This window comes from Danio rerio, chromosome 17, assembly GCF_052040795.2.
Source record: "Danio rerio strain M-AB ecotype USA chromosome 17, GRCz13ab, whole genome shotgun sequence".
Lineage (NCBI taxonomy): Eukaryota > Metazoa > Chordata > Actinopteri > Cypriniformes > Danionidae > Danio > Danio rerio.
Window position 1 is genome coordinate 16,465,205 of NC_141037.1, and position 27,499 is coordinate 16,492,703.

The following is a 27,499-nucleotide window of genomic DNA, read 5'->3' on the forward strand; positions in this document are numbered from 1 at the left end:
ATGCCATGAAGAATTAAGGCAGTTCTGAAGGCAAAAAGGGGGTCCAACTGAGTACTAGTAAGATGTACCTAATAAAGTGGCCAGTGAGTGTATTGTAAAATATGTTTATATATGGCCACAGATATACATTATTATTTTACATATATGTAAATATTTGAAATCCTTATTGTTGGAAACAACTATATATATATATATATATATATATATATATATATATATATATATATATATATATATATATATATATATATATATATATATATATAACTGCCATTGTTTGGTAATATTTGGTGAAAATATGACATATTTCATATGAAACATCCATTTTTGTAATATTTTAAAATGTATGTTGCATATACAGTATTTTATATAGATGAGATCCAAATATTAACTTTTATGTCATATATATTTGCAAATATTGCCATATAAAACTTTTTATGTGGGATTAGGCAACCAGTGTAATTTCATTGAGTAAGAAACTAAATCTAAAACAATAAACATGAATTGATGATTATGAAAAAAACTCATAAATCAATCTAAGAATGCTATTAACATGCATCACTCACTTGCTCCCATCATACTTTCAGGTTTATTCCAATAGACATAAGCTTTATCTGATCCAAACAGGACTTGAAGGTCTTTTGGCTTTCTTGGCACAGGATACAGTTGCGCAGATGTGCTAAAGTAGCACAGATTATCAAATCCACCATTTTCACTATGGATGATATCACAGTCCATAGCAAATTCAAAAAAAGTGGGCACTTGACTCTGGCCGACTTGTTTATACACTGCATATCCATTGGTGAGCATGAAGAAATTGTCCTCATAAACGATACTGTTTGCTTCAAAGTTAACATTTGTGTACAGAGTAATGGGAAATAATCCATCCAGAGATGTGGCGTTGAGCGTTTGATCACTTCTGTCATGATAAACAATTCTCTTATTAGGAAAACTGACCACAAAGTTGGAGACAGAAGGCATTTTAATGATGTGACTTATCTCTTGTTGTTGGCTAGAGACGTCTGGAAGAGGACTGCGATATATCCCAGTGCTCAGCAACATGTACAGCCATCTGACAAGCACAATTTGTCAGTTATATTAAATTACGCTTTTCTTTAATTAGTCAAGCTAATCAAATGATAAGCGAAGTTCTTTAATGCCTCTAATGGAATATTTTCCTCCTAGTTTTATTAGTAACAATAAAAATTACAGTATCAAATTTATAATGCAATGTTTTATAGCTTAATATAAAAGCAAACACAGTGGTTAACCAACCAACTATTGTTTAATTATGTTTATTACACTCACCCGTTATATGGATCTGCGATTATATTTACAGCATCACTAGAAAGGTTGACGTTCGTATCCACTGGAGACAAACAGTCATCTAATCCACAATAGTGAATCTGCATTTGTAGGAAAGAGAATGTATTATTAAGGCAATGTATGGTTGAAGTTTGTTTTTTCTGACAAAGGTCTATAAAAATTCTACCATTACCAATTATAATTACAATAAAATTATATAGGGTAATGACTTTTCAAGCTACTCATATTTATTTTCAGCATAAACATATATAAAATTTGCTGTATGCTGTCTAAAATGTCATTGTAGTTCCTAATTAACAACAAATACACATTCTTCCAATGGAAATGCAATTACAATGAGAGTTTATGGGACATGGCATCCAGAATGATTTAAATAATGATTTAAAATGTATATATTATATTAATATCATATTATATTCATTATACAGTATATTTAATCATAACAGTTGACTAAATTGCCATTTTAAGCTCTTTTTAAAGTTAAATATTAAACTGGAAACGTATAACTGCCAAAAGTAATTACAACGGGAGTCTGTGGAGCAAGAAGTACCAGAACATTTAAATATGTTCATAAACGGTTTTGAGATGAGACTCTCCGGCTCTCCATCTTTCGGATGAGACGTTAAACCGAGGTCCTGACTCTCTGTGGTCATTAAAAATCCCATGGCCCTTCTCATAAAGAGTATAGGGTGTAACTCCAATGTCCTGGCCAAATTTCCTCCATTGGCCCTTACCCATCATGGCCTCCTAATCATACCTATCCACTGAATTGGCTCTATCAATAGCTGGTGTGTGGTGAGGGCATAATTGAAAAGCGCTTTGGGAGTATGGCCATACACAATAAATGCACTATATAAATATTCACATTACATTACATTATATGATTTATATAGTGTATAAACTATGATATTTGGGACCAAATTATCAGAAAAAATTCAAATAACACATAATTCTCCCAATAAAGTGAAGATAGATGTGGAAAATTCTCTACTGGCAATTAAAGAAGAGAGATGCTGCAATTCGTTGCCATAATGTGCAACAAATTTGATTGTAAAAAAAGCAGAGCCAATGATAATCAAGAGTGTGGAGTCTACTAACAATGCAGGAACGAAATGGGCTAAGACATGCTTTCGGGTGGGGGGATCTAAATTATACGAATACCGGCTACTGCAAACCTGAGTAAATGTCATCGCATAATTCAGTTAAGTACTCTCCTCTAATGATTTGTGAAATTCCTTTGGCCCGCCATTGGAAAATTACTGGCTCAAGACATTTGGCTCATCCACTTCCATTGATTTTTAGACATTAAAAACAGCTCGCTATGCTGTATGATGTTGCAAACTGATACTTTCTTATTATATTCTTCTTTATTTTGTGTAGTCATGAACACACTTGTTCGTAGGGAAAGTAGTTTGACCATTTTCTGTGGTTTATTATTCCTAGTTATTTCTCCCACAGGCGACTGAATCGGAAGTTCTAAAACAATAGTAAAAACAAGCGCACTTCTGCAGTGCAGAATAAGGTCAATACATACATGTACAATAAGGTGAACAGCCAAAATCCCTGTATCCATTGTGCTTCACTGCATACTTTAAGTAAATGGCTGTAATGGCTTTTTAATGAACATCTGTTCATCTATATTAAGCTATTTTGACATAATCTACATTGTAAAAGTGCTATAGAATCCAGAAGAATTAAATTAATTCCCAAAAGTAGTTTTGTGTCACTATATAAAGGTTTGTACTGGTGCAAGCTATTGAAATGAACAGCAAATACACACCCTGCCACCAGAAGCATAGTAAATCCTCAGATAAAGCCAGTCTACAGTCAACGCTGTGACCTCCAGCGGGGCAGTGTGCAGAAGTTTGAGATCTGAGTGGTCAGTGAGATTCCCAGCCCCTTTCACCCAGATACGAGACCCCTCTGAGAAGTAGACATGGTTGGAATTGTAATGCACGGCCACCCCTGTAAAAAACATTACATTATAAAGTCAATAAGCAAGTATTGTTCACTGTAAATATGGAATAATTAAAAACAAGGCACTGAATTCGTCAAAAATTGATTGTACACTTAAGGTTGAAATGAGGTCAGGCGTGAAGCTAGTATGCATTATTTATTTTATATATTATTTCAATGAGTGATTTATTCCACTTATACTACTAAAGACAAAGTTTAGATGTTGTACTTTAAGACATTTGTCAGGTTTTTGTCCTGAAACAGCTCCTGTGTGTATGACTAGTTTCTTAAATATCTCATCAAAAGCCTTTTATTTTGTTTTTTTAAAGTAATTCATACATTTTCTTTTCGGCTTAGTCCCTTTATTAATCTGGGGTCACCACAGCGGAATGAACCGCCAACTTATCCAGCACATTTTTTTATGCAGCGGATGCCCTTCCAGCTGCAACCCATCTCTGGGAAACAACCATACACACTCATGCACTCCGGACAATTTAGTCTACCCAATTCACTTTTAAACCCACGCAAATGTAGGGAGAACATGCAAACTCCACACAGAAACGCCAATTGACCCAGCCGGGGCTCAAACCAGCGACTTTTTTGCTGTGAGGCGACAGCACTACCTACTGCGCCTCTGCGTCGTCCTTTTTCATAGTCATAGACTGTATAGTGATATGGAACTGTAATGTGTTGAAGACCTGCCAGGAACTACTTTAGCTCTGCTTTTATTTGAAAAGAATTGCACACCTTGTATGGATGGGTTTTCTGATCATACTTAACTCAGGAATGTTCATTAGCCAATCAGAATCAAGCAATCAACTTGTCAAAAGCAGGGGTGCACCAATGTATCGGGCACTGATATTTATCGACCAATATTGGATTCATATATAGCTACCAGCATACTGGCAATAATATGAAAAAGACAGATACCAGTGGTTTATTAATGATATGGAGGTAATGCATTGCATATTTTTGGAATAATCCAATGTTTTACTGAGCAGAAATAAAATAAAATCAGACCTGCATCTAACATGTACAAAATGTCTGACGTGTATCGTAAAATCATCTAGTCTGCACCATGCTCAAGCACTGTCATATAGAGCTAAAACCATTGCTTAGTGTGGGCTAAAACGTCTTGGAAAATATAAGAAAGTGAGTCAATATTTTTCTGGATAAGCAAAATGTACAATTTACATAAAGCAACTTATTTAGTTTAGGCTTTATTAAGTTCATTAAATAAATAAGTCCTACAATGTCAAATATTAATGTTGTTCAAAAAATACTGAATGGAAAAAAACTTTTAAAGATTGTCATATTGTATTTAACTAAAAACACTTTCAAATGACTTTTCCAGTGATGGGTTGGAGCTGCTGCGTAAAACGTGCTGGATAAGTTGGCGGTTCATTCCGCTGTGGCGACCCATAATTAATAAAGGGACTAAGCCGACAAAAAAAAAAATGAATTAATGAACTTTCAAATGACAACATATAAACAAAAGGACGTAAAGGTGCTGTAAATAGGTGCTGTTGTCACCAGATGCAATATTGCTCACAATTATAAGTATTTATATTTTATCAGATCCTGCTATAAAATGTTGAGAGTTACATATCTCACACATAAAGAAATCAAAAATCTCTTGTAGGGAAATTCATATAGCAATTTTTCATCTAAACTTGATCTTTTCTTACAACTTTATACAGCTGAATGTTAATTGGACCTTATTGGCACTCGAAAAATGTTTTAAAAAATATTAAAAAGCTTTTATTACCATGGCTAATCCTTAAAAACAGCACCTACGCATTTCAGCAGAGAACTGCCTTCATCAGGGTAACAGTGATCAGGTGCGTCTAGAGTTTCTTTTGAAGTTCTTTTGAGTATAAGTACAGTTGAAGTCAAAATTAATAGCTCCCTTCGAATTATTTTTTTATAACAAATCAAGGAAATTTTCACAGTATGTCTGATAATATTTTTTCTTCTGGAGAAAGTCTTATTTGTTTTATTTCGACAAGCCCCTTTAAGCTATTTTTTTTTTTTGATAGTCTACAGAGCAAACCATCATTATACAATAACTTGCCTAATTACCCTAACCTGCCTAGTTAACCTAATTAAGTTAAGCATTTAAATGTCACTTTAAACTGTACAGAAGTGTCTTGAAAAATATCTAGTCAAATATTATTCATTGTCATCATGGCAAAGATAAAATAAATCAGTTATTATAAATGAGTTATTAAAACTATTATGTTTAGAAATGTGTTGAAAACATCTCTCTGTTAAACAGAAATTGGGGAAAAAATAAACAGGAGGGATAATAATTCAGGGGGGCTAATAATTCTGACTTCAACTGTAAATGTACATGCATGTTTGTGTGCAGTTATTTGTACACTATACTTGTTTAATTATCTATATATACATTTTTGTGGTTTCATTCTATATATCTATGTTGTATTATTTGAAAGATAAGTTGTATAACACACATCATCTATATATATATATATATATAAAATTGTTTTAATTATTTAATTTTTGATGATTTTAATTTTTTAATGAAGACCTTGTGTTAAATATATAATATATTAGTACTGTTTCAATAATCTAATGAGTCATGAGACTACCATTCAAAAGAAACCCCAGACGCGCATGATTACTAGGTGCAGCTTTTAAGGATTAGCCATGTGAATAAAGGCTTTTTAATATTTTTTCCACATTTGTTGAGTGCCTTGGACTGATTTTTACTGTTTATTCTGATGAATCCCTTAGCCAAAGAGCACAAACACATTATTTAAGCTACCCCTGAGCACTTTTTGTTTGCTTTTGGACCCAGTCCTTGTTCAGTACAATTCACTTAATGCAGAAAATTGTGCAAGCTGAAACTGCAAGTCTCGGACTTGCAATGTCAGACACAATGAACTCAATGGAGCTAGTGATGCCACTGTGAGGGGTATGGTTAGGTGTGCACATTAAAAATCATTGCATGCAGCTCAGACTGCAACTGCACCAGGTCTGCATCCAGACCCCTCTTGAAAATCTAGATAACACTGTATAATACTGTATCCAATTGACCAATATACGTATTAAAGTCTACAGAAAGTTTTAATTTTGTTAAAATCTTTATCAGTATCAGCCAAAAAAAACATCCTGTCAGTGCAACTCTAGGCAACAGTAAACTCTTCATGATAAAAGGTGGCCTTTTTTCTAATTTAAATTTAAATCAACTTTAGTGACAAAGCATCGAGCTAAAAAGATAAATAACGTGTTGTATAACTTGGTGTCGAGATAATTAGAGAATAAATTTGACTTTACTGCTGCTTTTTCTCAGGAGACAAATTTGCTCTCCATTTAAGAGATTCTGCCTCTCCGTGTAAGAGAAACACCTGAGGTATTGAAGTGCTCTCATTCGTGATTTGTCTTTCCTACGAGCACTCTTGTGTGGTGGAGATGTTATTGATTAGAGGAAGAATGGACCTGTGATGTTGCCCTCGATTCGACTGTCTGAGAGACACTGTGCTGTTGTGAAGAAATCGGCATCCTCTTCTCTCATCCTTAAAGAGCTCCATCTGGATGCAAAGACCCAGCGGCCTCCGTCCTGCCCTGGAAGCCAGCACAAATGAAGTGATGATATGATTGTTGTTTATTGTAAGTCAATGCAATCACTGTGCATTGAGAAGCGTTAACGCACAATGGTAAAGTACAGCAGTTGCATGAAGCTTAGATTGATTTCGTCAGGTATAGGACAGGTTTATGGATCAACATCCTCAGATTTTAAGCTAGTTTCAATGGCAACAAATATGTTTTTGTCATTTATAATTAAAAAAAATTAAGGTTGGTATAATTTTTTTATTGTACAGTTAAACTAGTATTGCTTTGGTTTATTCCTGTGATTGAAAACTGTTGTTTCAGTGTTTCAGTGCCTTCAGAAATCATTCCATCATGTTGGTATGATGATCAAGAAATACTTTTATAACTATCATCAGTGTAGAAAATGAACATATATTTTTTTGCAAATAGTTTTTTTATGATTCTATAATGAATAGAAATGTCAAAAATCTTATTTGAAACAAAAAATAAAAAAATCTGATGCAGTCTATTCAAATAGAAAAGATTAGATATACAGTTTGTGGTAATAATGAAAAATGTACAGTATTTGGCAACCCTTGCTGTCACGTTTAATAAAATAAATAAATAATAAAAGATTTGACAAAATGGCAGAGGAAAAAAGAAAAAAAATTCTATAACTGTCCTATTTTTCTTGCCCCTGGTTTCGTTACAAATGAAGAGCACCGAGAAAATATGTATGTTTAAATTCATGTTTTTCAAATTGTATTTATATTTATAATTGTATTTTATTTATTTATATCTTTTGCATATTTGTATTTATAAATTTTTTCGTATTGCTAGTACAGCCCAATATGTGTTAGTTTTATTTATAGTGCTAGTTTATTCATCTTATTAATATTATATATATCTTTTATTTGTGTTTTGTATTTGATGCAAGAAATGATGTGTCCTGTTTGATTCATATAGGAAGAAAATGAACTCATTTTACACTGATGAACATCATTTACATTTGATGAACAATTGATGTCTCACAGATTCTTTATATTTGATTCTGTAACTCTCTGACTAATATGCATCAAAAAAGGTAAACTAACATAATAAATCACTGTACAGTACCTTTATCTTTTTTTCAATTTAATGAGAAAAAGTATTTAATAAAGCATTTTAATGTCCCCCAAACTTTGAATATAATGTTTAGTCTATATTTACAAAGCTATAAAGCATTCATTCTTCTTCGGCTTAGTCCCTTTATTCATCAGGGGTCACCACAGTGGATTAAACCACCAACTATTCCAGAATATGTTTTACACAGCGGATGCCCTTGCAGTTGCAACCCAGTACTTGGTTGTGTCTAGAAGAGCATTTGATAATTAAAACATATGCCGGAATAGTTGGTGGTTCATTCTGCTGTGGCTGTACACCATATTTGCAATAAAATGTACCTTTTTATCCTACATTTTATCATTATATTATATTTTCATTTTAAGTGATAATAATAAATAACAAACATATTACGTCAGACCATAATATTAAATGTCACTTAACTAACCAACTTGTGCTGGTGTTGTTATGCTAGCTTCAGCAACTGAACCCTGGCCCTCTTCATTTACAGCAGCTATGGAGATCCTGTATAAGACACATAATGAAATCACTATTTTAGAACTTTATTATGTTCTTTTTACATACACAATCAGTAACATTAAACTGCCACAGTATAGTTCTATGGGTTTCAAGTAAAAGTGCAGAAACCAGTAAATGGGTCTGCATTACCTGTATGTAGTGTTATGGAATGTTGGGTAGAATGTGTTGGAGAAAACATTTCCTCCGGTTGCTGCACTGATCTTGTGTTTATTGGATGTGAGGTTGAGGTTAAATCCCAAGATTGGTCCTCGTGGTTTCTCAGGTGGAGTCCAGCGAACCTCCACACTTTCTCCAGAGATGCTCTCAACATTCTCGATGGATGGACTAGAAGGCACTTTCAAGAGAAACACATTAATCGGCTTTAAAATACTGATACTGTAAATAATGTAAAAAGACTGTTGCTTATCTACTGTTGATTTCTTACATCCAAAAGGTTTGGTTTGGTACCAAGGGCTTGCTGGAGAACAAGCTTGTGTTTCTGCTATCACAGCCCAGACCCTGAACGTATAGTAGGTGTAAGGTTCCAACTGTTCAACTGTGTATGAAGATTCAGTGACATTCTATGGAAGAAAGGACATCTTTATACAAACTGTAAAGAAATGTACAAGTGTTTGCCTACACTGTAATGTAGGTGATGTTTTACAGTAGAATCTTTTTAGTAAAATTGTAATACAGGGTTTCTGTGGGTCTCACCAAGTAAATTGTAAGAGTTCTCAAATACCTTTTTAAGACCATTAATAATGAAATTCCCGACTTTTACAGGGCTAAACCGTAAGGGTTTTTACTGGCCCCATAAAAAAATTTAGAAATCAATTAAACAATACTTAAAAATTTTGTCGAAACAAGCAAACCATGTATACTTTTCTTTAATAAGCTTTAACAACTTTAATAAACTAAATGTACAACAGTTTTTCCAGGTCAGTGTCCTCACCACATAGGATCTACAAACACATGGAGAGCTTACAAATGTTAATGTGAGGACCCGTATTGAGTTTTAAATAGAGTTTTGTTAAAAGTTTTATTGAGTTGTGTTGCTGGTGACTATATTGTATATACAGTAGGTGTTGGCCTGGTTGGGGAGCTTTACATGGACATTGGAAAATTAATACCCATTTGAAATGATTTAAGACCTACAATTCGATATTTCAGTGAATTTAAGCCTTTTTAAGGCCTTAAATTTTATTTTTGAAATTTAAAACATTTTAGGAATTTTTAAAACCCTTAAAAATGTCGCCAGTAAATGTAGCATTTCAGTTTTTATCACTGTATTTTTAAAAATCAATGCAAACTTAGTAAGATCTACAAATTGCACAGTACAATTTTACTTCCTCTTCATAGTAATATATTTATCCATTATATGATTTAAAGCATAGCAAAACTCTAATAACCACACTAGATTTCCATAGAGTCCACACAGAAACACCATAGCAATTCATAATAACATACTATTAACCACTCAGAATACCCTAGCAACTGCATAGCATCAACCATAACACCAACCATGTTGCAACTCCCCAGAAAACACTAGTATTGACCCGGGCAACCATCATGGACACTCTAACAACCCACCAGAACACCCTAGAAACTGCATAACAACAATTAATAACACCTTATAATTATTGTTTTTCATTTAACAGGGACAATGGTACAGAGGTATCTGGGATACAAGTCAGAGGCCATGGTGCTCCAACGGAAAAAGGTGGTTTGCCATCTCCAGGTTAGAGGAAAGTCCTTACCCCAGGTGGAGGAGTTCAAGTATCTTGGGGTTTTGTTCACGAGTGAGGGAAGGATTGAGCATGAGATTGAAAGGCGGATTGGTGCCGCGGCAGCAGTAATGTGGTCAATGTAGCAGTCTGTTGTGGTAAAGAATGAGCTGATCCGAAAGGCAAAGCTCTTGATTTACTGGTCAATTTACAGTCCTACTCTCACCTATGGTCATGAGCTTCAAGTCATGCCCGAAAGGACAAGATCTCGGATATAAGCGGCTAAAATGAGTTTCCTTTACAGGGTGGCAAATTGTACCCTTATAGATAGGGTGAGGAGCTCTGTCATCCGAGAGAAGCTCAGAGTAGAGCTGCTGCTCCTCCACATCGAGAGAAGTCAACTGAGGTGGTTTGGGCATCTGTTTCGGATGCCTCCTGAAGGTGTTCCATGCATGTCTCACCGAGAGGAGGCCTTGAGGAAGACCCAGGACAAGCTGGAGGGACCATGTCTCTAGGATGGCCTGGGATCCCCCTGGAGGAGCTGGAGGAAGTGTCTGGGGAGAGGAAATTCTGGGGCTCTCTCCTATAAGACAGCTGCCCCTGCTACACGGCTCGAGAAAAGCGGATGAAAACGAAATGAGATGAGATGAGAATGCTCATTAATTAACAGTAAAACTGTAAAAAAGTCACAACGACTAATTTTCATCCGTTGCCATCTGCCAGATTTAAAAAATTGTATGTAAACTCATTATTATACATACAGGAACAGTAGAGTTACATACACCAAAAAGACAAAACATATAATAAGAATTTCATAAAAATCTAGAGAAAAGAATTACACAATTACAAACTTGATTTGCTTTTAGCCATTTCTTTAACTTGCATTTAAACGTTAAATAGATGGTAATAACCCTTAACTCAACAGAAAGTGTATTCCAGAAATGACTGGCTCTAACTGAGAAGACTGACCGAGAAAAAGTTGTACGCCTAAACTGCACAGCACACTTTAGTAATAGATCATGTTGCTCTGCCACTATTATTCTTCTGTGTCACAAACTCACATAATGGAGGTGGATCACATCCATTTAAAATGTAAAATGCATCTATAATCATTGCATCCCTAATAGAAGCGTTTTTAATGTTCTTTTAATTGTAAAAAAATCTGGACACACTAAGAACCACCTAGCAATACTTTAACAACTGCCAAGGGCATCCTGTATAGAATCTAGGGATGCAACGATTAATCGATTTCACTACTAAAAACGCTTTAATTTGTCACAGTTAATAAGGCTTCTCAACACTGTGTTTCTGCATGGAACAAAACAGCTGCAACTAAACAAAGTTACGCCAATTGAGCACTAGTTTGAAGTTGAGCTTGTAATACCTACGCACACTGGATTACCTATGGCTGAGGCTATTAACTAAGAGTCGTTCACATACTGCGTCTTTTGGGCGCACAAGTTCATTATTTCTAATGGATGCATATTGAGATCGATGCGCAGCAGGCTATATAATCACGTAGATCTATAATACAAGCATTTTTAAAAGTGTTTTATAATCTTAACTAAAACCTTGAATTTTATTTTTTTTTAAATAAACCTATTTAATATTTTACGGCTGCTGCAAACTTTCAGACAAGCTTATTTCAGCACAACACTAAAGTTTGTCATGGTTTTAAAATCATTGTTAATTAGTACTTTAAATAGTCAATTTGCAAGAAATATCATGTCAAAATAGCTTTTATTTTATTCATGTGAAAATAAAAAAAAATTCCTTTTTTAAATTTTTTTTTACAAATAAAATAACCTAGACGTTCAACCAAATGTTTTGACTATTGACTATTTCACTACAATTTAACATTTAGGATGTACAATAGGCATAAAAGACAGAGTTAAACTAACAAAATGGCAAATATAAACACTACCTCAGCTTGTGCCCAAATCCCGGACAAACTGGGACTGGTCCACTGGGGAACAAACACCACATCAGACTGATTCAGGGACTCCCAGGTCAAACTGATGCTATGAGATCCAATCCAGGATGCATACGGCGCTGCGAGCTCACAAGCAACATCTACAGACAGCAAGAAGAATGTAAATGTTTGTAAAGCAATCCGTAAACAGACACCAAAGAGAAAGACGTGAATAAATCGTAAATTTGATTACAAATCCTGGCAGGAGTCCTACTCACTTTGGCAAATGGCATTCGAGCACTGTTTGAAGCCACTTCTGGGGGTCTAGAATTACAATAATACAGGCATTAGTGCAAGTAAAGAAATCAATACTGCTTATTAACTAATCTGAAGAGTCTTACCATGGGGTGAACTGAAGCATCAATAGCACATTTATCACATGATGAAGCTCTGAGAAAAATGAGTTGAAGTAGCAGAGCTAAAAGAAACTGCAAAGCCGTAATTTCCTTCCTATCCCAACTAATCTTTTCCATTTCACATGCACCGATGTCTGATATCAAAACACACCCAGCGTGAATAGATCTTTCTAATCTATGGTGTAATCATTCACATGATATTTGTTAGAATTAGACTGAAATATTGATCCGAAACACATTTTAACCATGGCTGGGCACCTGGTCGGTGTGGCACAGGTGTGTCTTACCAGAAAACAGACGGAAACGGGCGTTTCGTAAGAATACTGTCAAAGTATGTGTTATATATCACTGGTGGATAACCACACAGACTGAACTATGACCGCCTGGTTGTAAAGCAAGGTCTTATCTTCACAGGTTTTGCAGGTGGATTTAAGGAAGTGTTTGTTTAATGATTCAAAGTGTAATTGCTATCAGTTTCAATGGCAAAAAGTGTGAACTTAATCTATAACAAAATACATTCAGTGCATTGTTAGTAAAGAAACAGCCTCTGTAACTTGGAACTGTTAAGTTAACCTAACTTAATTTTGTATAATTATGCACGTAGTTAATTTATTTACATAGTTAGCTCACACCATATGTGAAAAAAAAATCCTCAAAACAGACTATATGCCATAGGTCTCATACTTGATTCCTGGAGGGCCGCAGCTTTGCAGTTTTGTTCCAACCCTAATCAAACACAGCAGATGCAAATAATCAATGTGTTCAGTACTATGGACTATTAAAGGTTCACAAAACCCTTGAGTACTTTTTTTTTTTTTTGAGATTTTAACAGATCTGTGTGTGTTGAGCATCAGTTAGGACAATGTTAGCACCTGTTAGCTTTAATTGTGGGGAAAACTGGATAAATTTGAGCTTTTGTCAGCTAAATTCAGGCTCCGGGTTTAAAATGATTTTTGGGGCGGGATCAAAATCGGCGACGTAGCACAGAACTGCGAGTGCAAACATGACGCATCGGTTTCTCATTATTAATCTATATTATTCTATGACGTTATGCACAGGAAGCGTGAAGCGTTCTCAGAGGTATTTCAGACAGGCAGTGATCAAATCAGTGCAAACAATTGTATTGGGGCAAATCCAATGGAGTATATGCATAGCTAGTGTTTTTCAGCCAATGCTAAACATCCAGTGAAACCTAAATGTGACTTTTTTAAATCATAAGGTTTCTTTTACAGTGTACTTTTACTTTCCCTTGAGTACATTTTTAGTGCACTATTGGTACTTTAACTCCACTACTTTCCTTCAACCTGCAGTCACTACTTTATTATTTATAGTCTATGGGGATTTGAAAAATCAGCCCTGCAAGTCTAATCAAATCGCACATTTACACTATTTACAACTTGCTTCAATACACTTGCCAATAGTTTTGAAGAAAACCTGGTAAAAGCTTGATTAGTTGGATTCGATTTGTCTAATTGTGGATGGAGCTCTTCAGGATCGAGTTTGGGCACCCCTGTTTACATGCAAAGACCCAGAAACTTTTTAGATTGCATTTCACTAATGAGAAGATGGCAGATGTCGACTGTATGATGATTGAAATGGCCTTAAACAACTACTAAATGCACTACAGAATGTTAGTAATACACACACACCCTCACATGTAAACACATCAACCTTTCCCAGCGTAATACTCACTACTCTTGAGTACATTTTTAAAATGTCTACTTTTTACTCATAGTTTGAGTAATATTTATAACAGACGTTTTAACTCTATTTTTGGGAAAGTAATGGTACTTTTACTTGAGTATGATCTTTCAATACTCTTTTCACCACTGATTATATAATTTCCTGACTCTTCCCAACTGTGTATGGTAGTAACTACTCAAGTTTTCTGAATCACCATACATCATAAAAGTAATCCATATGAGTCCAGTTGGCTAATGAATGCCTTCTGAATATATTCATTTACCCATTGCAGTTGTATAGATTTTTTTTGACGGATGGATGCAGTTTTGCAGCTTCAAAATCTTAAACACTATTCGCTGCATGCCTAAATATTACACTGCCATGATATTTTTCAACATTTTATCCAGCTGTGTTTCTCTTAAAGGCATATGCACCTAGGATGAATTGAGAGTGAGTAAATTTAGGGATAAAAAGACATAAAAATATTTTAATTTAGCAAGTTGCAGTTAATCTCGAAATTAATCTCGAAAATATTAACGACACAGCAAGTAACAAGACATAGGTAGAAATTTTTTTTAAAGTTGTACTTTTTAAATGTTCATTTTTGGGTGAACTATCCCTTTAAAACAATTGATTTTCTATTATATTGTCACTTGAAATGTATTAATTAAAAATACTGTAATATTTATATAATGTTGTATTGTAAAATAGACTTTTATAAATTTGTTTTATTTAAAACTATTTCACTTAAAAACATTTAATGTAGACTGGCTACTCAAGCAAACAAGACACATCTTATACATGTTTTACCAGTTTTACCCTCTGGATGGCAATGCTTCACCTTTGTTTTATTTCCTATAGCCAGTGAGGGATATATTATCATGTGCCTTTTTATAATAATTCTAAAAATGAATAATATGATGTATTTATCTCTTTATCTTTACTTTAATTTGTCAAATAAACCTGTACAAGTGGTCCACTAAAGCTAACCTTTGTAGATAAGTTTATCAGCGCATCTCTTGTGATACCCGGTTGTGTTTACACCGCACATTTAAATGCTTTTTCCTGTGTCCGAGCAGACAAAACATATGTTCCTTATTATTATCTATGATGAAGGTAAAAAAAAAAAAAAACAGTCTCTGTGCTTTATTAAGTTAGATTAATATGAGGTAACTGTTTTATCATTATTTAAAGGGATAGTTCACACCAAAATGATCCACGCATGATAATCATATATAATGATGATGATTACATATAAGAGTTGGAAAATAAGGATTAATCAACAAAATTTAACAAAACTTAATAAATTAACCTTTTCCGTTCAAGTATATGACAACAGTATTTTGTTTCTTTGAAAAATAGACTTTAAAGTGAAAGTTTTAAAACATTTTCATACAATCCTATGCAATTATATTCAGTTATTCTATGGTTTGTTGAAATCCTTGATTGTGATCGGCTGAAGGGTGTGCATTAAATTAGCTGAAGCTCACAGGTAATCCAGTCAGTTTTGATCACAGTTTGAAATTATAACACTTCCCTAAAAATTAGAGGTAACTGCTATGAATGAGAGTTGCCGGAGCCTTCTTTCTCTGTAGTGTGAGCGCAAGTGTTCAAACAGTCGCTAAACTCTGTCATCGCCTATTGAGCTCATTCATAAGTGCAGACATGGACAGATTTAAAGGTAGGGTGAAATTAAAATAAAGTTTTTCAGATATTATAATCAGTCTGTTAATTTAATGATATCTAGTGTTCTCCAAAATTTGTGTTTAGAAAATCTAAAACCGATATCAACATACAAAGTTTTAATTGGATTAATGCTTTTTTTCATGTCACCTCATACTTCAGTTTCTCGTCAAAACTCTGACTAATCAAATGCTCTTTAGTATCTGTCATGTCCCACCCCCTTCAAGATGTCTTTCATTTGCTTTTCATTTTGATCTCAACCACTGTCACTGGCAGAGCTGTGTTAAAAACAAATGCTGCTGGCAATTAAAACGAAAGCATTATAGAAGAATGTTCTCTCACCAGTCCCGATATGTTTAAATATTTTCTCTTGCAAAAAAAAATAAAAATAAAAAAAACTTATTTGACTGCAAATGAGATTTCTGAAATATGATATGGGTTCATTCTTTTCAAACAGAACTTACAGCGCCTGTGAATGAATGTTTTATTTCATATAGTGTATAGTCTTTAATGTGTTTTTAATCATTTTATTCTATTGACAACAACATTGAAATAAAGAAAAGACTCGAATACCTCGCATGTTGAATGATTGATCAATTCCTTTGCTTAATCATTATTTTATTGTTTTATTATTAGACAACTAATTTAATTACATTTGATGTTCTAAAATATTTATTTTAATATAATATGATAATTATTTAAACTAATTTTATAAAAATAAAATCCTACTTTAAAACTTTAAACAAGAATAAAGTGTGTAGTTGCATTGGAAAACAAATATCTACCTATCATTTCATTAGTCAATAAGTATCCTATTTATAAAGCATGTTAAATTGATCTGGTGTTGATCTGATTTATTTGGTAAATTATGAAAATTGTACATTTTAAAATACATCTTAGTCTCTGATTTATCATAGATCGCCACACACACACATACACTACGGCCAATTTAATTTATTCAATTCACTTATAGCGCATGTCTTTGGACTGTGGGGGAAACCAGAGCACCTGGAGGAAACCCACATGAATATGGGGAGAAAGTGCAAACTCTACGCAAAAATGCCAACTGGCCCAGCTAGGACTCGAACCAGCAACCTTCCTGCTGTGAGGTGACAGTGCTAACCACTGAGCCATTATATCGCAAACTTTCAAAGTATTAGATTAAAAGATCAGAAAAAGCAGCTGTTACCAGCCTACAGTGTGCCTGTGTCATTTACTGCTTATTCTATGGGGACCGATCTAACCAAACTAATTTTAACTTGTCTATAACTTTGCAAATGACCATAGAATAGGTTGGATAATCAAGGAATTGCTGTGCGTTAAAGGATTTTAAAAGCACTTTGTAGAGGCAAACCACCCTCCGCTGTGCATTGGGTGATTTTTTTGTCTCCACTTCGTGCATTTCAAATAATTTAACGCACAGCAAACTGTTGATTATGCCTTACTTATTGTTCATATAAATGCGCCTTATCGTACTAATTATATATAAATATATACTGTTTTTTATACTGCTGCTTGTTCAAACTACTTATTTAAAATAGGCTGAAACAATACAATGCTTGAGTCGTTTGTGGGACAACTTAATTGATTTATGTTCAATCTACTAGTAAAAACTAATAAGTTAAGTTAATTGTTTCATATTGTCCAAATACAAATCATTTGTGTGGCACCCAGCACATAATCGATAAAGCGATTAATGCGATAAAGACAATACTCTGATTAAGAGTCATGTAAACAGTGATTTTTGATGACCTTAATCCGACTAAAGTCATAATCAGACTAAACAGAAATCAGATCAAGACATGGAGTATGCCAATTTTAGCATTATTGAAGTACTGTGCAGACATGTAAACACCACAATCAAACTACTGTCGTGTGGGATTTTTGCCCCGTTTTGTGGCAGGATACACACATGCCTGTTTGACACTATTCTCTGCACATACCAAGTCAGTGAAGGACCAAAGACACCTGCGTAGCGAAATGCGAGTTTTTTTTCCCTATTTGGAGAGCGGTATCAAATTCCATTAAAACAACATTTACCCAGAATGTTCATACTCCCATCCAAAATCTCGTTTGTCACAGGGGCATGCTTAAAATGTTCCCGAATGTAAGTTAAAGTGCCAAACTGCGGTTAAAGCTGACAAATTAAAAATGAAACACCCGAAATTACATGAAACTCCAGAGAAAATGTGGATAGCGCGGTGACACAATGACGTTAATCGAATTATGTGCTATAACATAAACAGGATCATAAAAGTCACATTCAAAAAGCAGCTCATGTAAACACCTTAATCATATTATTGTTTTATTTTAATTAAGGCAAACAATTTGATTAGGGATGTCCATGTAAATGTATTCAGTACGTTTACATGTACATCATTAATCGAATTATTTGATACTGCATGTGGCGAAAATCCTACACGAATGTAATAGTTTGATTGCAGTGTTTGCATGTCTGTAGTGCACTTCAATAATGCGACTAAAATCGGCAGAAAATACTCCACGTCTTAATCTGATTTATGTTTAGTTGATGAACTTAATCAGATTAAATTAATCAAAAATAGCTGTTTACATGGTAGACTCTCAATCAGAGTATTGTCTTAATCGTATTAAAATTGGATTATTGGTTATTATGTAAATGTAATCCACAAAATAAAACTTCACAAATCACTGGAACACAAGGGTAATTCCATGATAGCATTATATTTATTTTTGAGTGAACTTTCCCTTTAAGAATTTTCCAAGTTCTGTGTTACAGTAACTGTCCCACAACGCTGCATGTTTACACTTGAGATTTGCTTATGTAACATATAAAAACAAGCTGACATTTACTGAGGACCAGGACTTGCCTTTATTTTGATGAGACTAGAGATAGTGGTTTGGAACATTTGCCTATTGTGTTAATGCATGCATGCAAAACACGCGAGAGGCAAGAGGCCCTGTTGTCTGCTCACTGGAAAACCAGAGGACTTTCAGTAATGTGTCTAATGAAGCCACAGGTCCTGTTGCGAAGGGGCTGCTCTTTAAATCCACAAAACCCCCTGCGATTGACCCTGTGATGTGACAGTGAACCAGATGTTCCTGTTCATGTATTTATCACATGAGAGGCTGTGACCCTTTAATCAGACCTTATAAATAGCAGAAATGTTTTTCCACTGTCTTTGTCCAAGTTGTCTCCTCGCCAGGCTCGAAATATCACACGGTCAGATCAAAAGAGCCGAGCATGAATAGTAGAGTTATGATGTATTATTTGCTCGGTATTTCAGAGCCCCAGTGATGCTATATGAGTAAAGGTCTTTTATGAAGTTCGATCTCAATTAGAGGAAAGATCTATGTACAGGGTGTTGATAACGAAGCTATCTGAACTTGACAATCTATTGTCTAATCTATATGAACAAAATATATAATCAAAAATATAAATTACCTCATCATTTACTGTGCCTTATTTGGTTTTAAACCTTTATGAGTTTAATTCTTCTTTCTAAAGAAGATATTTTGAAGAATGCTTGTTGCTGAAATCTTAATTAAGACGTGTTGGTTGTTCTGCAGTCAAACAGTATCTTCAAAAAGTCTGCATGATTCTGACACAAGTTTAGCAAGTCTAGATGAGTCTATCAAGTCCAAAACAAATCTAATTTGAGGCAGAGTTGTTCTGTCAGTAATAAATTTTAGGAAGGGACAGTGGCTAAGGGTGGAAACAAAGCTAAACAAGTGATGTAAATGTGGTAGATAGGAGAAAGAACCTGTCCAGCAACTGACCACATACGTTTATCAACAAAAGAATTTCTTTGGCCTTAAATGTATCATTCAAAGACAAAGCCACAGTCGTTTAGACCCTGCCTGTAGCATTTGCATCACTTTGAGATCTGGCAGCATTGTATTAAATGATACAATTAAAAACCAAAGAATGTAACTTTTCTGTTAGCCCAGTTTGCTGCTATATTTTTTCTGCCTCAAGATTGTAAGTGCTGTGCATTGAGAGATGTTCTTTTGCATAAAGAGTGGTTATTTGAGTTACTGTTGCCTTTCTATCAGCTGAAACCAGTCTGGCCATTCTACTCTGACCTCTGGAATCAACAAGGCATTTGCGCCCACAGAACTGCCACTCACTGGATATTTTCTCTTTTTCGGACCCCTCTCTGTTAACCCTAGATATGGTTGTGCGTGAAAATCCTAGTGGATCAGCAGTTTCTGATAGTTTCCCGTCTGGCACCAAGAACCATGCCACGTTCAAAGTCACTTTAATCCCCTTTCTTCCCCATTCTGAAGCTCGGTTTGAACAGCAGATCCTCTACACCATGTCTACATGCCTAAATGCATTGAGTTGCTGCCATGTGATTGGCTGATTAGAAATTTGGGTTAACGTTTAAATGGATAGGTGTACCTAATAAAGTGGCCTCTCTCTCTCTCTCTATATATATATATATATATAATGTTCTTTACATGCTGCTTAATATTTTCTGGAAACAATCCATTTTTTCACAATCAGTCAAAACATACTGATTGAAACAGAAAAAATATTTAGGATTGTCTTTCCTGCATTTTTAGATCAATTCAAGGCTGCCCATGCTAACTAACAGCGTGGCGGAAAACATCAAAACGACTCTTGCGCCAAGCTGAAACTAGCAAACAATAATTGCTTCGCGCCTTGCGCCACATTGCACCGGGTGTATGATAGGACCCATAGTGTTAGACAAAATGTCAAATAAACTAGCATTTTATTACATTTTCAATTTATCTGGAATAGACATAGAGTGGCCAATAAATAAACATTTACTCTCTCAATTTTTCATAAATAAATTCATTAATTCCATTTAGTATTAGTATACTGAGGCCATGTTTAACTATAATTAATTCCCCCGTTTGAACTGAACTACACAGACATACTAAATGTGGGAACAAATTGCTCCATGGCCACTATATACAGTATTTACCTCCAGAATGCCACACGTAAGGCCCTGTATAGCTGCCACTTCTCACCAGTCCAAGACAGGCTGACGACAGCCCTGTCCAGACTGAGCATCAATGGATTAATAATCTGGATTTACTGAGAGCCAAGGCCAATCCCAACAGCATAGCAATCATTCCACAGCATTCGACAGGACTGCTGCTGCTTACATTTATAAGGCCTGGCAATGTTTTTTTTTTTTTTAATGGCTGACACATTACATACAGGGTCCTCCATCGGGTATGTCACCTGAAGACATCCTACAATTCTGAAGAGAGCAACTCATTTTTATGCAATGCAAAAATCTAGGGCAAGCATGACCTTTTAGGGAAGTTGTTGTTATCGGGCGTCCGTGAGGTCATTTTCTAAACATGCTCAAAGCGAGTTTTGTCAGCCTTCTGCAAATGTTTGAAAATCCCTCACACCTGCTTTAACGCGTAAGTGTGGGAGTGTTTGCAGAGCAGGACGGCAGTGAAAGTTCAGTGGTGAATCTGCAGGATCAGCCCACCACAACCACGCAAAGACCGCCATGCAAGTTTTATTTAGAGTACTGAGGATTTGTGGAAACAAAGGAAGTTTATTCTGGGAGACCCTCATTGGCAATGTACAACAGGCGGTCTAAGAAAATCCCTAGCAAGCCTGTGACCCATGCCTCCTTGGGTCATTCTGTAATTGCAGGTGCATTATATCTTTATTTTTTTAAAAGTCATTCATTTTCGTTTGGCTTATTATCTATTTCAGAAGTAACCTCAGTGGAATGAACCACAAACTATTCCAGCATATGTTTTACACAACATAACCACTAAGCCACCGTGCCGCCCTTTAATAAAAATTGGATATAGTTATGTGGAAATATGCGACTCATTGTAATAGATTGTAATATACCTTGTAATATACCTTAAAAATCAGGATTCCTTGTTGTATAAATTACAAATTATTTTATTAAACCATTGCGTAACAAATATATTTGATCTGACTTTTTTGAGGGTCATTATTTGTTTATAAAAGCCTTAAACATTATATATATTGTTAGTTGAAGTCGGAATTATTAGCCCCCCTGTTTATTTTTTTCCCCATTTTCTGTTTGATAGAGAGATTTTTTTTCAACACATTTCTAAACATAATAGTTTTATTAACTCATTTCTCATATCTAATAACTGATTTATTTTATCTTTGCTATGATGACAGTAAATATAATTTGACTATATATTTTTCAAGACACTTCTATACAGCTTAAAGTGACATTTAAAGGCTTAACTAGGTTAATTAGGTTAACTAGGCAGGTTAGGGTAATTAGGCAACTTATTCTATAACAATGGTTTGTTCTGCAGACAGTCGAAAAAGAATTTAGCTTAAAGGGGTTAACAATTTTGCCCTTTAAATGGTTTTATAAAATTTAAACTGCTTTTATTTTAGCTGAAATAAAACAATACATATACAGTATATTCATTTGCCTACTTTAACAACAATAAATTGCTGAAAAATAACTTTCAAAATATCAATATATTTTGCGTCAATTCTGTTAAAATACCAAACTTTATTTGAAAAAAATTATCTTGCAACTATATCTAAGATACAGGGAAGATGTCAAAGTGTCACATTAATAAGATCCGAAGCACTGAAAGGTGTGTGTGCTCTTTTTGAGAATTTTTTTATCTAAGAAGCTTTTTTTTTTACATTTTGTACAGCAAAGCCAACAGCAATATCAAAAAGACAATAGATTTTATCACTGATCACAGAGTAGGTTAATTAATATATTTTAAACACAATTTCATTAGTGCCATGAACTCTTGCTAGCAGACTAAAACAGGCTAAAAAGTTAGTGCTTCTATTTTATAGTTTCAGCTCAAAATACACATCAGATTATTCGTTATACAATGCAGAATCTGCCCATTTTGTGCTCAGAGCAAAGTGTAGCTGTTTGTGTAGCCTGTGCCTTTAAATGCAAATGAGCTGGTTCTCTCCGTCCACCAATCCCATGTGTGTGTTTGCTTCTCCTGCATATTGTCAGATAAACAGCAGTCAGTGACAGAGACAGACACTGATGAAGCAGGAATCCAGCTCATTAGTCAAAAATACCAAGTAAGTTTATTTGATGTGTTTGTGGTGGAGTTTATTCAAGCCTTTCTTTAACGATGAGTCTCACACATATGGGGTTACAAAGTTTGCAGTACACTATGAGGTGGTCTTAATTCCAGCGGTAATGAATTACATAGCGATATTACTGTCTTTGTTACAAATATGCTCTGTTTTATAAATGTTTTAAAGGTGTAAAACTCTCTGGGCACTCAAAGCGCTTTATACATTAGGGGAAATCTTCTCATACACCACCAGTGTGCAGCATCCACCTGGATGACGCAACGACAGCCATATTGCGCCAGACCACACAGCAGCTGTTTGAAGGACATCCTGGGACCATAGATAGTCAGGACTTTAAACGTTTTATCCGAAAGATGGCACTTACTGAACAGTATAGTCCTTTTCACTATACTTAGGCATTAGGACCCACACACACTGCAGGTTGAGCCTGTTCTGTGGATGTTTAGAGGCGTTACTATGAAGACATGATAATACAATCCTGTCAATCAATTCAGTGGGTGGAGAAAACTACACACCTTCATCACGTTAGGATTTGGATCCGATTTTAAGGAAATTTTAAAAAACAGACTTGTTTATATCTCTCCAATATGACAGTGAACACACTATAACTATACACAGTTTTGTCCTAACAGCTTCCAAAAGTCAATAGTGTCTCCCAATAGTTGATTTTGCATCATAGGTGCCCTTTAAATTAATCTTTTTTTAATTCCTGTCATTGTGAAACTCTGTACCAGTGCTGGCAGTACATCCACCACAACCAACAGTAACAGGGTTGACAAATAAAACTCTAAACATTCATTTTGTAAATTAAATTAAGAAGTAAAAAAAATGGTATTGTCATTTTAAATTGAATGTTTTTAATCAGATATTGGAAATTATTTTTTTTAGTGAACATTTTGTTTCCTCAACTTTTAAAAATCTAAACGTATCTCCAGATTCAGAATCATCCACACATCTCACTTAAACTGATTACATAGAAAGCAACAAGTGAGTGAAATCTATCTTGTGTCCAGTTGATATTATGTGTCTGGGTTGCCATATAAGGACAGATGTGAATGTGCATGTGTATAAAAATAGCCCATCTCTCCAAATCCCTCCGCAGAGCTTTTTAATTTACAGAGCTGAGGGAAGCGTCTGTCTTTAGTTGATAGGTGTGTTAATCTGTCGGCTTGTGTGCGGGAAACCTCTGCTAACAGCTCACGTACAGGAAGACATTCACTTCTGCATGTTCATCACACATCGTGCCTTATCTAATTCCAATTTCAGCCTGGATATAATAATTCATTTCTAGTGCCACAACAGGATGAAGAACTCTAAACAGCAGGAAACAACAATCCAACCAATCATGTAATTATGTATAGGGCTGCAAAATATACAGGCCCTTAAAAATTTGAACATCTTTCAATGCTGATAACAAAAACTGTGTCTCTGTTTTGGCTAAACTGCACAGATTCCAAAATGGAGTTTTGCTCATCGTTATATCCATAAACATAACTAAAAAGATACATAAAAATGAATCAGTACACTTTATTAGGTACAGTACCGGGTTGGACCCCCTTTTGCCTTGAGAACTGACCTAATCCTTCATGGCATAGATCAGGTGTGGTCAAACGTGATCCTGGAAGGCCAGTGTCCTGCATAGTTTAGCTCTAACCCTATTCAAACATACCTCCCTATAGAGTTCAAGTGATCTTGAAGACACTGATTAGTTTGTTCAGGTGTGTTTGACTAGTGTTGAAACAAAACTCTGCAGGGACACCGGCCCTCGAGGGCCAGTTTGCCCATCCCTGGCATAGATTCAACAAGCTACTGGAAATATTCCTGAGATTTTGGTACATATTGACATGATAGCATCACACAAATGCTGCAGATTTGTCCGCTGCACATCCATGATGCGAATCTCCCATTCCACCACATCCCAAAGGAGCTGTATTGAATTGAGCTTTGGTGACTGTTGAGGCCATTTGAGTACAGTGAACTCATTATCATGTTCAAGAAACCAGTCTGAGATGATTCGAGCTTTATGAAATGGTGCGTAATCCTGCTGGAAGCAGCCATCAGAAAATGGGTACACTGTGGTCATAAAGGAATGGACATGGCCAGCAACTATATTTGCAAGAGCTAAATTGGCCGTAGTGTATGTGTGCATGTGAGAGTGCATAGGTGTTTCCCAGTACTGGGTTGCTGCTGGAAAGGGCATCCGCGTTGTAAAACATTTAAAGGATGAGTTTGCAGTTCATTCCACTGTGGCGACCTCTGATGAATAAAGGGTCTAAGCCGAAGAAAAATTAATGAATGAATGAACAAGAAACATTATTATTACTAATGTTATTATAAAATGATAAGATATGAACTATGACGCATGGCAATATTTATAATATCTTTGTTATAGCTATTAAAGGGCTGTTTTATTTTCCAATATGGCACCTTATTATTACAATTTTTATAAGATGAATCCAGACCAAAGCTGTGAATCCCTGTTCAAACAGCCTGACTAAATACACAGAACTTAATCATTTGGCCTCTACTTTTCACCTTTACAAAATGCCATTGCTACGTGTCAGACACACAGGCCCCGTTTCTTATCCTGTGGAAAAGCTGCACCTTTGCTGACCTGACATTTCAGCTCGGAGCCATTCATCTATCCATCCATCCGCCCTAACCATGAGCTGCTGACAGCGCTGGATGATCACTCATTTCTCCTCTGCATCTTCACTTTTACCTGGCACAATCTTTCTCTCTGCAAGAAAGCTAAAACAAACAACAGATGAACTAACAACGGATCTCTCGTGCATCCTCAGCTGTATTTCCTTCTTTTACAGTGTTCAGTTTTTCCTAAATCAAGCACATTTACAAAATTGCTTGTCACTGCATTGTTTTACCTTGAAACTGATGTCAATTTGTGCTTGGGAACAGGTTTAGCATTGGTGGGTATATGCACATGGTAGCATATGGTTTTGCCCATCCACTGTTGTCAACAGTGCTGGTTGGTTCAATAAGTGTTTATTCAAATTAATCTTTCCAAAAAGTTTACTCTCACTTCCATATCATATGCACTGCAAATGACACGATCAAGTCTGTCCCCCTTAATATATATATTAGTAAGTCATCTGGGTACTTCTCGCATACTGATTTTCGAATTCTATGAATTCGACATACTACTCGGCTCGCATACTGATTTTAGCGTACTATATTGTATGGAAGTATGCGGTTTCGGACGCAGGCTTTGTTTCTGATATAGCTAAATACTTAGCAACATGAAGTCAATTATGTGCCACATATTCATATACTGTACTTCAGACAGCCACAGAAACACAGTTTGAGGTAAAATATTATAATAATGATATTCAATGACCAATAAAAAAAAAAAAAATCACAGTTGGACTGAAGAGAAGACCTTTTCATAGGCTTATTCTGAAAACGTAGCCCTATATAGATTTATGGAGATCGTGAATTGATAGCCAGAGGAACATATGGCTGCATTTCGTCATTGAAACGATGACACATCGCTCCTTTTTGCGCTTACCAACTGACAGCTTACTTCAGTATGGATGGCTTTTATGCTATTATCAGTTTGTCCAGTGGCTCGCTGTGTATGTCGGAGGACTTAAGACACAGAGCGGAGTTGACTGTGACGATGGGGTTTGAGTCCAGCGAAGAACGACTCCAGAAAGCAGGTAGGACAAAAACAAAACTTAAAAAATTAAATAAACAAGAAAATAACAGGGTGAGAATGTAGTAAAATCTGAAACCGTAGTAAAAATCAGGCAAGGGGTTTTTCTGTTTTTAGATTGCTTTTTAAAGCACTGTCGGTGGGGTTTAGGGAAAAAGGAATGTAGGAGGATTGGTCGGTTGGTCATTCAGTCAGTCGAAAGCGGCCTCTTGTGGAGTTAAGCAAGAACAGCAGACGCATATGGGACTCGTGAGAGACATCTGAAAAAGCATACACAGCAGCCACTGCTGCATTCGCAAACACAAAAACTGTTAAAAAAAAAAAAAAAAACTTAGCTCCTGGGACGCATTTACCGCTCTCCAGAAATATAAATATGGGTATGTAATCAGAATGAGCCTAGGTTGATTTTTTTCAATCATACCTGTATTGTCCAAGCAGGAGAAACACTTGAAAGCAGTCTGTGATATATATTTTGAAGATGAGCTATATGTAAACAGGTCACATTATGCATTCATCCAAACAATGATCCTGAAATTACAAATATGAAATTCTATAAAAATGTAAAAACAGTGGTTTTGATGTGACAAAATGCAATTAATTCTTAGGCCCTTGCAAAGGTCATTCATTAAACAGCAGCACCTTTTGAAATGTGTGATTTTATATATAAATGTGTGTGAGTTGATAAAAGATTTTGTTGTCTAAAGATTTTAAACCAAACAAATGTGCTTCTGTTTAAAATGTTACATCAATTCAAGTTAAAATATTTTCCCATATTGACAGCTTGACTTAAGATGTCTAATAGCCAAGCTAACTTAAGCAGTTTTATTATTGGGACTTTTTAAAGAAAAGTTAATCAAACAAGATATTTCGTCAAGACAACAACAAAAAATAATAATGTTAATA

General features: G+C 35.2%; 1 protein-coding gene across 23 annotated transcripts in view; it reads right to left on the reverse strand.

Moving 5' to 3' along the window:
• The window catches only part of ros1 (c-ros oncogene 1, receptor tyrosine kinase), a 58,717-nt gene that overhangs the window by 18,910 nt on the left and 12,308 nt on the right, over window positions 1-27,499 (reverse strand). For 6 of the 23 annotated variants that reach the window (XR_015513180.1, XR_015513186.1, XR_015513179.1 and 3 more), the window contains exons 1-10: window positions 12,495-12,771; window positions 12,372-12,417; window positions 12,106-12,254; window positions 8,903-9,038; window positions 8,608-8,812; window positions 8,387-8,463; window positions 6,745-6,870; window positions 3,107-3,291; window positions 1,309-1,406; window positions 567-1,072 (exon numbers count right to left, since the gene is read on the reverse strand). Coding sequence is in view for 13 of the 23 variants with exons in the window: in XM_087290210.1 (XP_087146336.1) it covers window positions 567-1,072; window positions 1,309-1,406; window positions 3,107-3,291; window positions 6,745-6,870; window positions 8,387-8,463; window positions 8,608-8,812; window positions 8,903-9,038; window positions 12,106-12,254; window positions 12,372-12,417; window positions 12,495-12,626 (1,660 nt within the window). In the remaining 10 variants the exon portion in view is untranslated. Of the gene's footprint in view, window positions 1-566; window positions 1,073-1,308; window positions 1,407-3,106; window positions 3,292-6,744; window positions 6,871-8,386; window positions 8,464-8,607; window positions 8,813-8,902; window positions 9,039-12,105; window positions 12,255-12,371; window positions 12,418-12,494; window positions 12,784-13,193; window positions 13,236-25,537; window positions 25,675-27,017; window positions 27,125-27,499 lie in introns of those variants that run through there. The other 17 variants (XR_015513181.1, XM_087290214.1, XM_087290211.1 and 14 more) reach the window with 8 other exon arrangements.